The 14,605-nt window shown below is 41.9% G+C and overlaps 1 protein-coding gene across 1 annotated transcript; it reads left to right on the top strand.

The window, feature by feature from the left end:
* Positions 1–8,763: 8,763 nt before the first annotated feature.
* On the top strand, positions 8,764–12,204 carry FADD (Fas associated via death domain). Its single transcript, XM_015629574.1, has 2 exons — positions 8,764–9,237; positions 9,537–12,204. Exons 1-2 carry the CDS (start codon positions 8,859–8,861, stop codon positions 9,821–9,823), a joined length of 666 nt encoding a protein of 221 aa, XP_015485060.1. The 5' UTR covers positions 8,764–8,858; the 3' UTR covers positions 9,824–12,204.
* Positions 12,205–14,605: the final 2,401 nt, after the last annotated feature.

Below are 14,605 nucleotides of genomic sequence, written 5' to 3'. Positions count from 1 at the left end.
GAAATATTGTTAGAAGGTGGGAATTGTGGGATTGTCAGTTATTAAAGACAAAATAGTACCTATGAGCTCATTAGATATGAGATGCCTTCCAGAAAAACACTTGCACTGCAGTTGCAGTACTTTTCCTGAAAGTTTTTTCATATTTGGGATGCAAAAAAAAAAAGGTTTGCTTCTATCAATAGCAAATTTGAGGCAGGACTGTGCTAGAAAGGATTTACTGGAATAGAGAGGGAAACAAAAAGAAACTTTTTTTTTTTTTCCCAGAAGGGAAAGCAGGGATCTGGAAGTGATCAAAGAATACCTGGACATGCCTTGATAATGACTCACAGTGACCAGGTTTGATGAAAGATAGAAAACCAAATATTTCATTTGTGCAAGGACAAAGCTGAATTCTGTATTGGTATGACACCATGTCCATGACATGCATTCAACCTGTTCTTGGCATGCTTCTGCCCCAAAACCATAAGCACAAAACCATTTCTCAGCCTGGATTTGATCAAAGGAAAAAAAAAAATCCCAAACCAAATGTCTTAACACGTTGAAGAGGAAAGTCATGGCACCAGTTTGCTTGGTCCAAGTGAAAATGCAGACCATGGGAAAGATTCCTGTTGGAAATGGCTGCATGGGCCATTTCTGCACCATTGCTGAATCACTGTTTGCTGTTTGCTATGCAAGGTTTGTAGCAAAGACACGATGTCAGTCGGTGCATCTGAGGAGGAAGTTGTTCCCACCCCAAATACTGCCAGTGTGAGTCTGAATCTCCTGGATTTCCATGTCATTGTGTTTCCAAGATACTGTCCTACAAATATTTTGCAGTCTTAAATAGCTTAGGGGTGAATAAGTCTCGCATCAAGGCACAGACACATCTCTATTTTTAACCCCGTACACTCTGGTTAATGATCTTTTTGGCTGTTGGGATTTCCAAAACACAATGATAATTTACTTTTCATCTTGATACCTCTGGAGTCTGACCTCTCACAGAGTTCCATACATCACTTGAGTGCATTTATATTTTCCTATGAAGTTTTCAGAGTAAACAAGTTCTCTTCCTCTTGCCACTGAGAAAAAGCCTGTCTTAAAATTTATATGAATTCCATTCAAACTCTGTTTCAATTCTTTGCACGTTTGAGCACTATTTATTCCATAACCAAACACAAGATGCCATTTTTAGTATAGCAGAGAAAAACCAAAAGTTTTTTTTAACCTTCTTTTTTTAGCCCAACAGGCCTTTCTGAAGAAAAAACTAACTATGAATGTGGCTTATTTTGAATTTTAACTCTATCCTTAATTTTTAAGGCCATGACAGCCACCTGAAGCCAAAGAAAATATTTCCATTGATTCCCTTCAGCGTGCTTTGCATGAGGTTAAGCAGTACTTACTGAGTGATTGGTTTCACTTTGGATAAAATAAAATTTCCTGACAGTTTTTGTAGGTTACTTTTCTAACCTTCAGTGTCAGCTAAAGCCAAAATAAAGCAATGCAGATGCGTTGTGAGAGCAGTAAAGAGTTCGTGCACCATTGTTCTGGTTTCCATGGGGCAAAGCATGGAAAATCCAAGAAGACTTTGAGGTCATAGCTTTCATCTGGCTTAGTACCGTCTCTGGAAAAAAATCATGTCAAAACAGGCAACGTATCTGTTTGGATGACCATGAGAAAAAAGAATCTAAATACAAAATATTTGGCAGAGTGTTTGTGCTGAACAAGCTTAAGTGTAATAAAGTCTAATTTTCAGAGTGAGGGGCATGTGGTTAAGCAGTCTTACAAGAGAAGAAAAGGTTATTCCCTATTTTTACTGCTAAATGAAAAAATAGTGGTTATCTTCTCCAGCTGAAGTATGAGATGGAGCTAAAGAAAAGATGCAAGGTAGGCAAGAGAGGAAGAAAAAACTTTTGCCTGCTGTTCTCAGACCCAAGTTAGCTGGCAGATCAGCCACAGGAGAGTTTTTTTCTGGAAAGAGGACAGATTTCTAAGGCAAGGCCACCTTGTAGGTGGGTTATGGGGCAGCCTTTGCCAGTGTTCCCACAGCTACGTGCCATCCCAGCCATGCCAAGCCAGGAAACACGGTGGGTCTTGTGAGAAGATGGAAGCTGGAAGTCTTTGGTCCTGTGGGAGGAATGGAGCTCATGAGCCTGAAATCCCATCTGTCCTTGCAACAGCATGTAATTACAGGAGCAGCTCTCATTTCTCAATGTATTAATCTCTGAAATACATCTCCAGGTAAAGAAGCAAGGTAATTGCAAGTAATTAGCAATCAAGTGGGAAAGCAATAAATCCCAGCAGGCCAGACTGTTCTGAGCTTACTGCAAGAGGTGATGTGTGTGCGCTGTGTGTCAGAAGGTAGGTGGGCTCTTGACTCCTGGAACTGTTTGGGCATTTGACTCTCCTCAGGCACTGCTGTGAGTGGAAAAGAGGAGTTGTGAGCAGGAAAGGAACAGTGAGACTCCTGACAGCAAATCAACATGAACTTCAGCTCCATCTTCATCCTGTCTTCAAAAAGAAAAAGAAGCAAAACTGAGAGGCAGTTCTGAACTTCTACCAAACCTCTTCCCTTTTGCATCTTTGTATTTGACTTCTGAAACCAAGTTCCTCCACCTCTTTATGAGGCTTGCCTTTTAGCTGGTGGGCTAAGCTGGTAATCACCCCTGGGGCTTCTTGGGGATAAGAAGTGGCAATTAATTAATTACTGCCAGGTTTAGGTGCTTGGTAAAGATGTGGTACAGGCTCCCTTTCAAACGCCTCTCTCCAAAACTGGTGAAGAACAGCAAAGTATGGTTTAATGTCTATTTGACTGATCACAGAGGGTGAACTTGGGGCTGATCACATGCTACAAATCATTTAATTTTAGTTGTACCTACACAAGGAAAAAAAAATAAAACTCATTTTGTGGCTTTTCTGGCACCAAGCTGTGGCATGTGTAACTTCCTCACTTCTTCTGAAGTATACAGACGGTAAGGAAAATATATAAATGCTATATATTGTATTAGATTAATCCAGCCTTCTCTCAGGAAGTCACACTCCCTTCCTAAACTTTTCATCTCTGGAAACAAATGCAACAAGTTTCCTACATGTTTGTATATGAAAATGGACTCCAAATTGTGGTTTAGGACTAGCTGGTATCTGGTTCTGACCACAGCACTGTGGATGAGCTCAAATTACAGCATTTCTTCAGAGAGCAGAAAAAAATACTTCCTCCTCAAAGAATCAAGGGAGAGGGATGATGGAACCAGATTTGCTTTCTTATTTATTATATCTAAATCCCTATGAGTAACTCACCCAGTCATATCCTGTATCACTTAGTGGCCACACAAAACTATTCATGTTTTAAAAGGAAGTAACTGGATAATAACTGCACTGTATTTGAGCAGATGAGGCACTCCCTCTGTAATCAGGATTGAATAAAAAACTTACACCTTCCAACTCCAGTGACTCGGACAGAAAATACTGCATTGGCACATCCTGAAAAGAATGAAAATCACAGCTGTGTAGGGCAATACTTGTTTCTAGGAAATAACCCCCACCTCTTGGCTTGTCATTATATCCAGTCACAGGAGTGAGTTCACAATACCCGAGTTTAACTCAAAAATCAAGTAAGTGTGACCACGCTCACTCATTTTTATTTATTAAAGCAAAATTTCAGTACCTCTGAGAGACATTTAAATATTTTCTGGTCTCTGAAGAGGCCACTCTGCAGGCTGGATGCAAAGATATAGTTGAGATAAAGTTTACATTTTTCACCAGGTCCAAAGCAGAGTCTGTTGGTGTAGAAGAGACAAGAGTTGAATATTCACAGACACTAAAACAAATGAGAAATACCTGTTGCCATTATTTCAGCTGCAGTGCTCTGCAGCAGGCAATGGAGTGCTGCTCCTTCATAAGGAAAGGGGAAGAAAACCATTCCTTGTGTGGGAGGATGAAGTCCTGTAGTACAGAACTAATTACTTGCTTGTAAGAAATACTCCAAAGTGGTGGAAAATGGGTCCATTTTTGGCAAAATAATTATTTTTGTTATCCTAACCTTTACTTTATAGCTGCTCAGAATTATGTATTTTCTAATACAAAGAAGGAGAATTAAGAAAAACACCTCAATTTACAGAAAATAAATGTTATTGTTTTAACTATTTACCTTTCCAGGGTTTTATCTGGTTTAGGAACTGGCAATACAACAGCCCAGGAAAATAAAGAACAAATTTACATATTCTGCAGAAATTAATTAGTATTAGCTTCCAAGCCTGGCAATCAGAGCTGCTGGATTATTTCCCTGGATGAATAGCAACTTCCAGTTTGGACTTTAACTTGCTTTGCTGAACTGAATAGAAATAGAAAGGGCCTCAAAAGAGCTCTAATGATCATTCACTGTTATTTGGGGATGTTTTGTCATTTCACAATGACATTCCTCTGCAAACAACCCTTGCTCTCTCTCTCCTCTGTTCTTCTGTTTTTCCAAGTGCAAAAATTGATGTTGCAGAGCTTAAGTAATAAATATGGTTCAGAGGAATGAGATGCGCTGGGCTAATATATACACACAGCTTTATTGTCATGTGAAATGTTTGTCTGAATGATTTCATACTTCCATGGTATGATTAAAATTCACTACAAAAATAGGTAAAAAGTCAAGTCAGAGGTTTTTAGCTGGAGCAAATACACAAAAGTCTACAATTTACCCTTCCCCTAAAGTTAAACTAACTTATTCTGCCAACAATAACATAACAGAACTGTATCAACAGAATTATATCAACACTTCTGCTGTTTCAATATTAAGTTCAAGCATCTGTTAACAACTTATTGCTTGTTGTTGTTGTTACTTGGCCAGATCTTTTATCTGTATACAACCTAGTCATGCCAGAGTTCACTCTCTTTTCAGTACTTATTTACTTTTCCCACACTCTGCATCTAATTTTCTCTCTCAACCTACAATAATTGACATTTCTTACAGGCCCTTTTTTCAGCGACAGTTTTATCCAAAGATCCTCAGTCTCTTTGCAAATGAGTTTTTTTATCAGAGCCCTTCTTTCTAGTCTGGATGTTATAGCAACAGAGGGGTGACAGCTGACAAAATAAACATGTACAGATAACTCATTCACAAAAGAAAATACAGAAACTGTCTTCTCCTTGCTGAAAATGTGCATTTTAGGATTTTGCAAAAAAGGGGTGAGAGGCATTGGATAAATATATTAAGAAACATTATGGACATCAGTTTATTCACCATGGGAGTAAAAAAGCAAGCAAGCAAACTAAAAACCTCTTACAGTTCAATTCTGCTAGTAGGGAGGGGTTGCACTTTTTTTTGTGCAAAATCTCCTCTTGAAGACAGCAAAGAAAAAAGGAGGTGCTATGAATTCCCTTGAGAGACAAGAGTAGGTATATTAAAAGAAGTGTACATTCGACTGGGCCTCAAAAGAGAAACAGTTCCTCAGCACTGTCTGTGTTTGCACAACCTGCGTCTCAGAACTGTCAGGATGAGGATTTTAAATCCCCTGTGGGTTATCTGTTATTGAATTGCATGGGAAATTAAAGAAATTATCATAGCTGCTTCACTTTTAAACCCAGAAGCTCCTAAATCCTCCCTTTCTCTGGACCAGCAGAATGTTGGTTGCCTTGGCTGGAAATAAGGAAGGATCTTCCCGAGTTTCCACACAAACACACCTCAGTCACCCAAAGTTCAGGACAGCCCCACATTTTGCTATTTTTGCAGTCCCCAAATGGGTGGTTTTTGCCTGAATGTCCTGGTGATTGACACCTCCGTGAGGGCTCTGCTGAAATTAAACTTTTCACGCTCTCTTTTCCCTGCTCCTCCAGCACAGACCGTGAAGTCACAGCTAAGTCTGAAGCATTCCCAGGCTCCGAGCTCCCTCTGCAGTATTTTGCAGGGACTCATCTTGCCTGGAGAAACTTGAAGATTATTTGGTTAGGAACCAGATCATTCCCAGCACTTAAATTTCTGGTAATCTTCCACTGACATCTAAGCTGCTCCAATAAATAATTTCTATTAAGTTTTATTCTGACGCAGAAGAGCTTACTATCTGTTAGACTCACCTAATACTTTCTTTGCCAAAGCCCCACAAACCACTCCCACAGAAAATCACTGGAATAAAGCAAGGTGCTGGGGTATTTTCATCAGTGAATGCATCCAAGTCAGGTTCAGACAGAATAAAAGACCCTGCTCAATCAACCTCTGCCTTCTGTTAGGAGTGAGTTTAAAAGAGGAGTCGTAATTAAATATTGATTTGTGTCTTTTAGTTTCACTTTTGTTACTAATTTAGATACCTTTGGAATTATACAAATGTGCAGCATCACCTTCATGCCCTGTGTACTTCAGTGCTGAATCTGGCCACTAGGTTTGTATGAACTGATTAAAATCTCAGTTGATGTTGTTTTCAATTGCATGTCAGAGTATAGAGAATAAAGGTATAAACTGTACTGATCTGGACTTCTCTCATGTAGATTTGCCTCTGAATTCAGCTGGTTGCCATCACCAGGCATGATGTGATTTGGTCCCTGATGTTTTGTAGAGTCACCTTCCTTGGAAAAACTGAAAAGAAATTTTATTTAACTGGATTTCATACTTCTTATACCATTGCGAGGCTTACTCATGCTTCATAAATTAAAGCGCACACAGCAAATATATTCCTCCTATGCCACCCTTTTTGTTAATGTCTTTCCTTGAGTTTAAAGTATATTCAGGGCTGGAAAAAAAAACAAAAACCAAAAAACAAAAAAAAAAACCAAAAAAAACCCTCTTAAATCAGGCACATTTTGTCCCAGCTCAGATTCTCAGTGGCGATTCCTCTCACTCTTCGCTTTATTGTGAGACCTTGCAACAACATAATTCCCTCTGGTTTGCAGAATTTAGGGAATAAACAAAAATATCTAGAGAGTTTATCTAAGGAGGGCTTTTGCCTGTGGGAGTTTTAGAAATGTTTTGGGGGCTTCATGTCAGAATGTGATAGTGGAGACAGAGATGAGGAAGATGATAGTGTTTAAGTTCATTTATCAGTCAGAAATCTTTTTATGATGAGAGAACGTAGGTCTGTGAGTGTGTTGCAAGAATAATAAACTAAAGTGTGATGAAAACAACTTAGGAATGGGGTAGCTTGGGGAATCAACATGCCAGTGCTCACAGATGGAACAAGGAAATTTCTGAACTATCTACATGTGCTGAGAAGCCAAAAGGCACCTACAAAACAATGGGATGAACTTGATCTTTCCCATTTAAGTTCACAACCTTCCACTTTCTGTAAGAGTCACCTCTAAAATACAGGGACTTAACATTTACCCTATTTCCGCCCTTTTAAAGGTCAGGAGGTACTTTGTGTCACAATTAATCTTTGTGAGGAACAAAGCCCAGGCTACATGCCCTGTGTTTCCAGGGAAGGGCTGGAGGTCTCTGGGGGCAGCAGGGGCCACACAGGGAGGGCAGAGCCTGCTTCCCTGGGCAGCTGTCAGGCAGGGAAACCATGAGAATGGCATCTCTTTGGCAGCAGGGCTCTGTTGTGGTCTTTCTTGCTTTTGGTGGAGAATGCCCTTTATAGAATCATAAAACATTGAACAATTAAGTTTGGAAAAGACCCCTAAGATTATTGAGTCCAACCAAGTCCACCACCATGTCTCAAAGTACCACATCTGCCCATCTTTTAAATCTCTCCAGGGATGGTGACTCCACCACTTCCCCATGGCAGGCTGTTCCAATGCCTGTCCATCCTTTCAGTGAATAAATTTCTCCTAAATAGCCCACCTAAACCTCCCGTGGTGATTCTCCTCTTGTCCAGCCTCTTTTCACCGGGAAAAGAGACCAACCGCCTCCTGTCTACATGCTCATCTGTGAACTGTGAAGAGCGAGAAGGTACCCCCTGAGCCTCCTCATGCCCAGGCTGAACCTTTCATCCTTGTACTGCTTTTCTTTCCATCTTTTGAAAAAACAAAACCCACAGAGATTAACCCTTATAGGGGTAGGTGTTCACAAGAAGTCCAATGATTCAGTATTAACAGGAAATCTACAATTCCCCCAACTTCAGGCTTAGACTGGTGAGGTCACACCTTGAGTCAGGAAGGACATTGAAGGGCTGAAGCATGTCCAGAGAAGGGAATGGAGCTGGGGAAGGGTCTGGAGGACCCAAGGAGTGTCTGAGGGAGCTGGGAAAGGGGCTCAGCCTGGAGAAAAAGAGGTTCAGGGTGGACCTTCTGGCTGTCCACAAGTGTCTGACAGGAGAGGACAGCTGGGGGAGGTCAGGGTCTGCTCCCAGACAAGTGACAGGGCAAGAAGACATAGCCTAAGCTGCACCAGGAGAGGTTTAATTTGGATATAGGGAAGAATTCCTTTGCAGAAAGGGTGATCAGACACTGGAATGGCCTGCCCAGAGAGGTGGTGGAGTCCCTGGAAGTGTTTAACACAAGACTGGATGTGGCTCTCAGTGCCATGCTGTGGCTGACATGGTGGTGTTCGGTCATAGATCGGACTCGATAATCTCCGAGGTCTTTCCCGAGGGATTGTTTCTGTCATTTTGTGATTCTGTGATTCTGCACCCTGCCCAGGGCTGAAGCACCAGGGCTTCTCCTGCAGCAGGACACCTGCCGCGCCGAGCTCGGCTCCAACACACGCTCTGCATTCAGCAGCACCAAAAAGCCCATTTTCCCAGGGAGGAGTTCGGGGCAGTGGGTCCCCAACCCCAAGTTAGGCGGAGGCGATGGAGCACGAACCTCCCTTCCCGGGCGGCGGCTCAGCCGCCATCTTGGGGCGGGCGCGAGGCGGGAAAGCCGCGGGGTCACGTGAGTTCCGGGCGCGGGTCGCGGCGGGGCCGGGTCGTGTCGGTATCGTTCCTCCGGTGTCTCCGTTCCCGGGAAGTCGCTCTGCGCAAACAGGAATGGATTTCCCCTCCAGAGGCTTTGGACAGGACGCCCAAATCTCCCCCCCGCGGCCTGTGCCGGGCGCGGGGCCCGGCGGCGTGAATCGTTTCCTGAGCCTGCTGCACTCCATCTCCTCGGGCCTGTCGGACACGGAGCTCTCCTCCATGAAGTTCCTCTGCCGCGACAAAATTAGCAAGCGAAAGCTTGAGGCGGTGCAAAGCGGCAGGGATCTCTTCAGCATCCTGATAGAGCAGCAGAAGATCGCGGAAGATAACCTGGAATTCCTGAGAAGGCTGCTGCAGCACATCGACAGGGGGGATCTGCTGTCACAGCTGGCAAAGTTCGAAGAGGAGGAACCTTATGCCCCTGATGATCAGCCAAATGGGCATGAACAACGTAGGTGGATTATTTTATATATATACAGTTATATCCCCATATATATTGCTCCCCAGCAACCCCAGTAAATGTGTACACAAATGTCTTTCCAGGGTGGAATTTTCCCCCCTCTTTTTATCTTCCTTTTTTTTTATCTTTTGGGATTCTAAGTCTATCCGGTGGCTTCTGTAGAGGTCTCAGTATGAACAGTGCAACAAAAGTAGTGACATTTTGCCGAAATAAAACCAGCAACTTCTAAACGTGTTTCTTGTGTTTCTTAGTAAATCCATGGCTAACTTGATCTCTTTCTGCTGTTTCAGGTCTCCTGAAGGTAGCTGTTCTTGTCATACACGACAATGTTGGGAGAGAGTGGAAGAGGCTGATGCGAGAACTTGGGATGCCAGAGGTGAAGCTGGAGAGGATAGAGACAGACTATCGAGACAAATTGTCTGAACAAGTTTTTCAGGCACTTCGACAGTGGCAGTCGTGGAAGGGGAAGCATGCAAAGGTAGCTGACTTAATACAAGCACTCCGGGGCTGCAACCTGAATTTGGTGGCAGACAGGGTTGAAGGAAAGATCTCAGAGTTGAACACTGGAACCAGATGAAATCAGTGTAAAACTATCAATGAAAAAAGTCAGAGTGCTGCCTTCTCTTCTGAACCAAAATAATTATCACTGGTTTATCATGCCATTTATTTATGTGCCTTAATAAGTTAATTGGTGCTCTGTGAAAATTGTCATGGAGACAGATTCCTTTCAGAAAACACTTTGTAGTTTAATGCTTCTGTCAAGATATTTTAACTTTCACAAGATACGAACTCATTTTTGTAGAAATTCTCATGCATTTGTTCTGCCACTCACCTGGAAAGATTTTTTGCCTGCTTTGCTGCAGGCACTTTTCAGATGCATCTCTACTGGAAATACATCCATGAGACACTTGTGAGGCAACTGGAATTTAAAATTTCATGGGGAAGTTGGATTTTTTTTTTTTTTTGTGGCCTATTATAAATACAGTGTGAAAGGGAGAAGGAGTAAACCTTTCAGCTCGGTGCTGGCTTTTCTTCTGGAGTAGCATAAAATAATATCTTAGATAATTTGTCAAATGTATTTGCTCTCCATGAAAGTATATTAAGACAACTGTAACCTCAGACTGCAGTGCAAGAGGGACATTAAATATTGTGGTGGCTTTCTTGGAAAAAACATGCCTGGGTTTGAAAATGAAATCAAATGTCTTCAGTTACTTGAGCCAATGTCTTCAATCACCAAGTGCCTTCAGCATCCTGAAAGAAGTGTTCTCCTGAAACTATCCAAGAGATTGTGTGTCTCACAGATGTTTACAGCAGACTCTTTTCAAAGCTGTGAATGCTTTGGGGCCTCTTGCTGGGAATCCTTCTGTGACCTCTGTCACAGAGGCTGCTAGTGTGTGCTGGAAGGTGTGAGTCACTCACAGAGGGAACAGTATTCATAAACCTCTATCAGATTCTCAGCTTTCATCTGGAACAAACTTCAGTCAGTGGCCTTTGTGCCTGACCTAAGGCTGGAGAAATAGCACAATTACACAGTCCAGGACGTGCAGAGCTGTAGAGGCCTCAGCGGGGAGAATCCCATAAAATCATTACTGCTTGAACAGCTGTAGGATCCTGTGTTTCTGCAAACATCTCCCAAGTGCCTGGATAGATACTGGAAGAGGCTTTATTGCTGCTGCACCTGTGGGACTTCAGCTATTTCCAAGTTGTTTTTATGTGGTGCCATTGCTGTGAAGGCCAGGTGTCAGCACATAACCTGTCACTGGTCTGCAGAAACGTCGTGACACTGACCATTTTCAATTATTGTATGTGGTTCCTGTTGCTCAAACAGTGAGGCTTGAATACTTAATCGTAGTTAGTGGAAACTGCCATAAATCGCATGATAGAAAAATAATTTCAGTCAGGGGTTTTTTCCATTCAATGATTCTTCTCCACATTCCTAGAAGTGTTCAAGGCCACGCTGTATGGGATTTGAAGCAACCTGATCAAGTGGAAGGAGTCACTGGTTGGAACTGGACCATCTTTTAGGTCCCTCCCTGCCCAAACCACTACGGGATTGCGTGCTGATTCTCAGTATTTTTCCAGTTGCGGTATGTTAAGTATCACTGGTTGTATCCTAACAAAGGGCAATACGGGAGTTGCCACCTGTCTGCCTTTTGGGCAGGCAGAGTTCTCCCACAATTGTCAATTCCAGGCTCCCAGGAGGAGATGCGGAGGTTCAGCTGAATGACCAGCTCAAATGTGTTTTGAAGATTACTGTTTCATAGACACCAGGAGTAATCCATTCTGCAGTATCTAGAGTAAAGAAAAGGATTGCTCCAGCAGTTCTTCCTTCCTGCCTCTGAGCAATCCTTGGGAGCAGAGCAGAGGAGTGAAAGTGAGCAGGATGAGTTATGCGAGTGCTCTGCAACAGCTCCAAGTCAAATCTCTCTGCTGAATTGCTTTTCTTACCCACTTTTAATAAGTCTTCTGCTTCACTGAGGAGATTCATTTGGAATAGGAGGAGTATACTACCTACTGCATAGAGCCAGGATATTTTAGGAATCAATTGGAATAACCTGTTGGTTGTAGCCAAGCACTCATCAGCTACAAGAAATATTCTGCTTCAGGAGACAAAAAGTTTCTTTAAGGATTTTGTACATCCTTTTACTGTGTCTGAAAGCAATGACCTAGACTGCATCAATCTGTGCCATACCTCAGGGCCAATTAAGACTGTTTTTATGAGAGATTAAAATGTTGTTTATGTGAAAGCAAAATCAACTGAAATGAAGGGAACAAAATATTTTTATTGGGAGGAGGGATAAAGAGTGCAATTTATAAGGGAATGTTTTCTGATCCAGTTGACAGTCTTTTATTTTCAAATTAAACACCTTGAACTCATATACATATCTTTATAACTTGAATTGAAGTTTTCTATTGTAGAATTCTGCATACATTTGATTAAAAGTAATTCCTTAAAAAACAAAATAAATGGAATGGGGTTTTTTTCTTGTTTGATGGGATTGCTGTCTGCAGTGAGATCTCTGGGAGAAAGTGGATGTTAAGGACATTTTAAAAGCAAGGAGTGGTGCTAGACAGGCATTGTGTTACCAGTGACCTTCTTGGGACATTAAAGACAAAAAGCAAAGTGTTTTGTCACTGAGATTCTCAGAAGTGCTAAACAGGCTGTAGTTTGCCAGCAGCAGCAGCATTTGAATGCTGTCATTCAGGGAGGTGTAAGGAAAAAGAGATTCCCTGCCAGCCCTCAGGAGCCTAAACTCAAGTCCCAGTGTGCTTGGGAGACAGGCTGCCTGTGAGTAGGCTTCCTTCTCTTTTCCTCTGCTAGCCATGCTGTGCTAAGGATGTTGTATTTGTTTTGTAATTAATTAGAAGCCTGGCTTCTGGTTTACTGTGAGCTTGGTCAGGCTTTTAGAGGATGTGCTCAGAATGAATTGACAGAGGCTTGGGTGCTCTGTGGAGTGTCAGGCTGCACTTAAAGCTATGAATGAGCAAGACAACTTAATTGCCCATTTTATCAAATCCTTTAGGATGCTCTGCAAGAGTATCTGCCTGTGAGGAATTACTCAAACCTTTTTGCTTTTCATCTTGTGAGAGTAATCTTTCCTCACAGCCTTGAGAAAACAGCACATCAAAACATGTGGAGAATTAAAAGTGCCATCTTGGGAGAATTTTCATCTTGGAGGATTGTTTTTCCATGTCTCTTCTCAGTCCTTTTAAGTACTTCCTTGCCATTGCCTATGATTTTTGAAGATATCCTTTATAATCACAGATTGAGATGGATTTCTTTTCTTAAATTGAATTATTTTCATTACTGACTTGAAAGAAGTTTTCTAGACCATTAATTAAAAATCCTCTTTTGTTCACAAATTGATTTTTGTGAACATTTCAAACACAATGCTTTGGTTTCCTTTTCTCCATTCTCCGTACACAGACACCTGCATTTCCTCCAGACTTTCACTCTTAAAATAATTGTCTCCTTTCTGATACCTAATTGCTTTCTTTAGTTTTTTAATGCAGAAAGCTTACTAACACAGATTTGTGTCTTCAAGCTCTCTCTGGCACTCAGCATGTTCTTAATTCAGGCATTTTGGCTGAGTATTTTTCAATTCAAATTTATTTCTAATCACTGCCTTATGCCCTTCTTCCGCATGAATCATCTATATCCTTAAAATGTGTTCCAGCACAATTATTTTTCTAGGTTGTCTTCTCTCTTTGATTTATTGCTTTTCTCTGCCAGTATCTTGGTTCTCTGGCGGAACTGAGAGAAATTAGCTCACTGTTTCAACCATAAAAATAGGAATTGTGGGGGTGAGCTGAAGAGTATGGGAAGGAGTTGTAAGCAGAAGTTCAGGAACTTTCGGAGAATCTGTGTTTCAGTAAAAACTGTTGCAGCTGAGGATTGCTTCACAGGAACAGGGTGTGTTGCAATGTGTACTGGGAACTGTAGGTTCAGGGAGAGAAGGAAGCAGGGCTTTACTCAGCTGCTGTGAAAGGCAGAGACATGCAGGTCTCTGCGTGGGAATCTGTGTGGAACCAATGCTTAATCATTAAATAGTCCCGTCCACAGGACCATTCCTGCTCCTGCCTCATTCCTGAGAGCATTACACATGCCTCTCTTAAAGCAGGCTGAAGTGAAAACAACAGGCTTGTTCTTGTGAAACCTGATGTAATAGACCCCATTAAAATCCCTGAAGCTGGTCATCCTGGATGAGTTTGAATTCGGTAATTTCTCTGACTTGATGGGTTTTGGATGCTGAAAGCCTTTTCCAAGTGCTCAGTGTGTACAGTTCCTGTATGGATGGCAGCTGAGCTCTCATTTTTCTCAGTTTCTTGTGCTGTGCTGGGGCAGGTCACAGAACTCCAGGCAGCTCTCGCAGTGACCGGGTGTTCTAGCAAAGTGGAAGGGTTTGTGTGGCTTCTCTATAAAAAATAACAGCTCCAAGGGAGGTCTTGAGGTGTCCCTGGTACAATGTAATAAAAAAGTGCCTTTGCTACTGAAAGCAGCTTAATGTCAACTTTGTATCTTTGCTGAATGCCTCAAAAATCTGTCAGACTAGTATTTTTTATTTACTACATAATGTTCAACCCTTCAGAGCAGGCGCTGGTGCAGTGTGAAGTTACACAGACATAAAACTGGACCATTGTCATGGGAGATGTAAAAAACACCCAACTGGGAGTTTCTGTGGGTTTTATTTACAGGTGAACCTGGCTTTGGAGAACTACAGAAAGCAATCTTCTTGCCATTAAAAATGCTCACCATTTTTTAGATGTTTTCTTCTCCATTTCTTAATTCTGCTAATTCTATTGATCACAGCAGGAGTATTAACTTAAAAAAAAAAATATTTGCAGAATTTAATCTGAG

Source organism: Parus major, chromosome 5 (genome assembly GCF_001522545.3).
Source record: "Parus major isolate Abel chromosome 5, Parus_major1.1, whole genome shotgun sequence".
NCBI classification, from domain to species: Eukaryota; Metazoa; Chordata; class Aves; order Passeriformes; family Paridae; genus Parus; species Parus major.
This window is presented reverse-complemented; position numbering and strand designations above follow the sequence as displayed.

Coding starts and splice junctions, on each gene's coding strand:
- FADD (XM_015629574.1), top strand. CDS start 8,859: ATGGATTTCCCCTCCAGAGGCTTTGGACAGGACGCCCAAATCTCCCCC. Junction 9,238..9,536: donor GCCAAATGGGCATGAACAAC/GTAGGTGGATTA, acceptor CTGCTGTTTCAG/GTCTCCTGAAGGTAGCTGTT.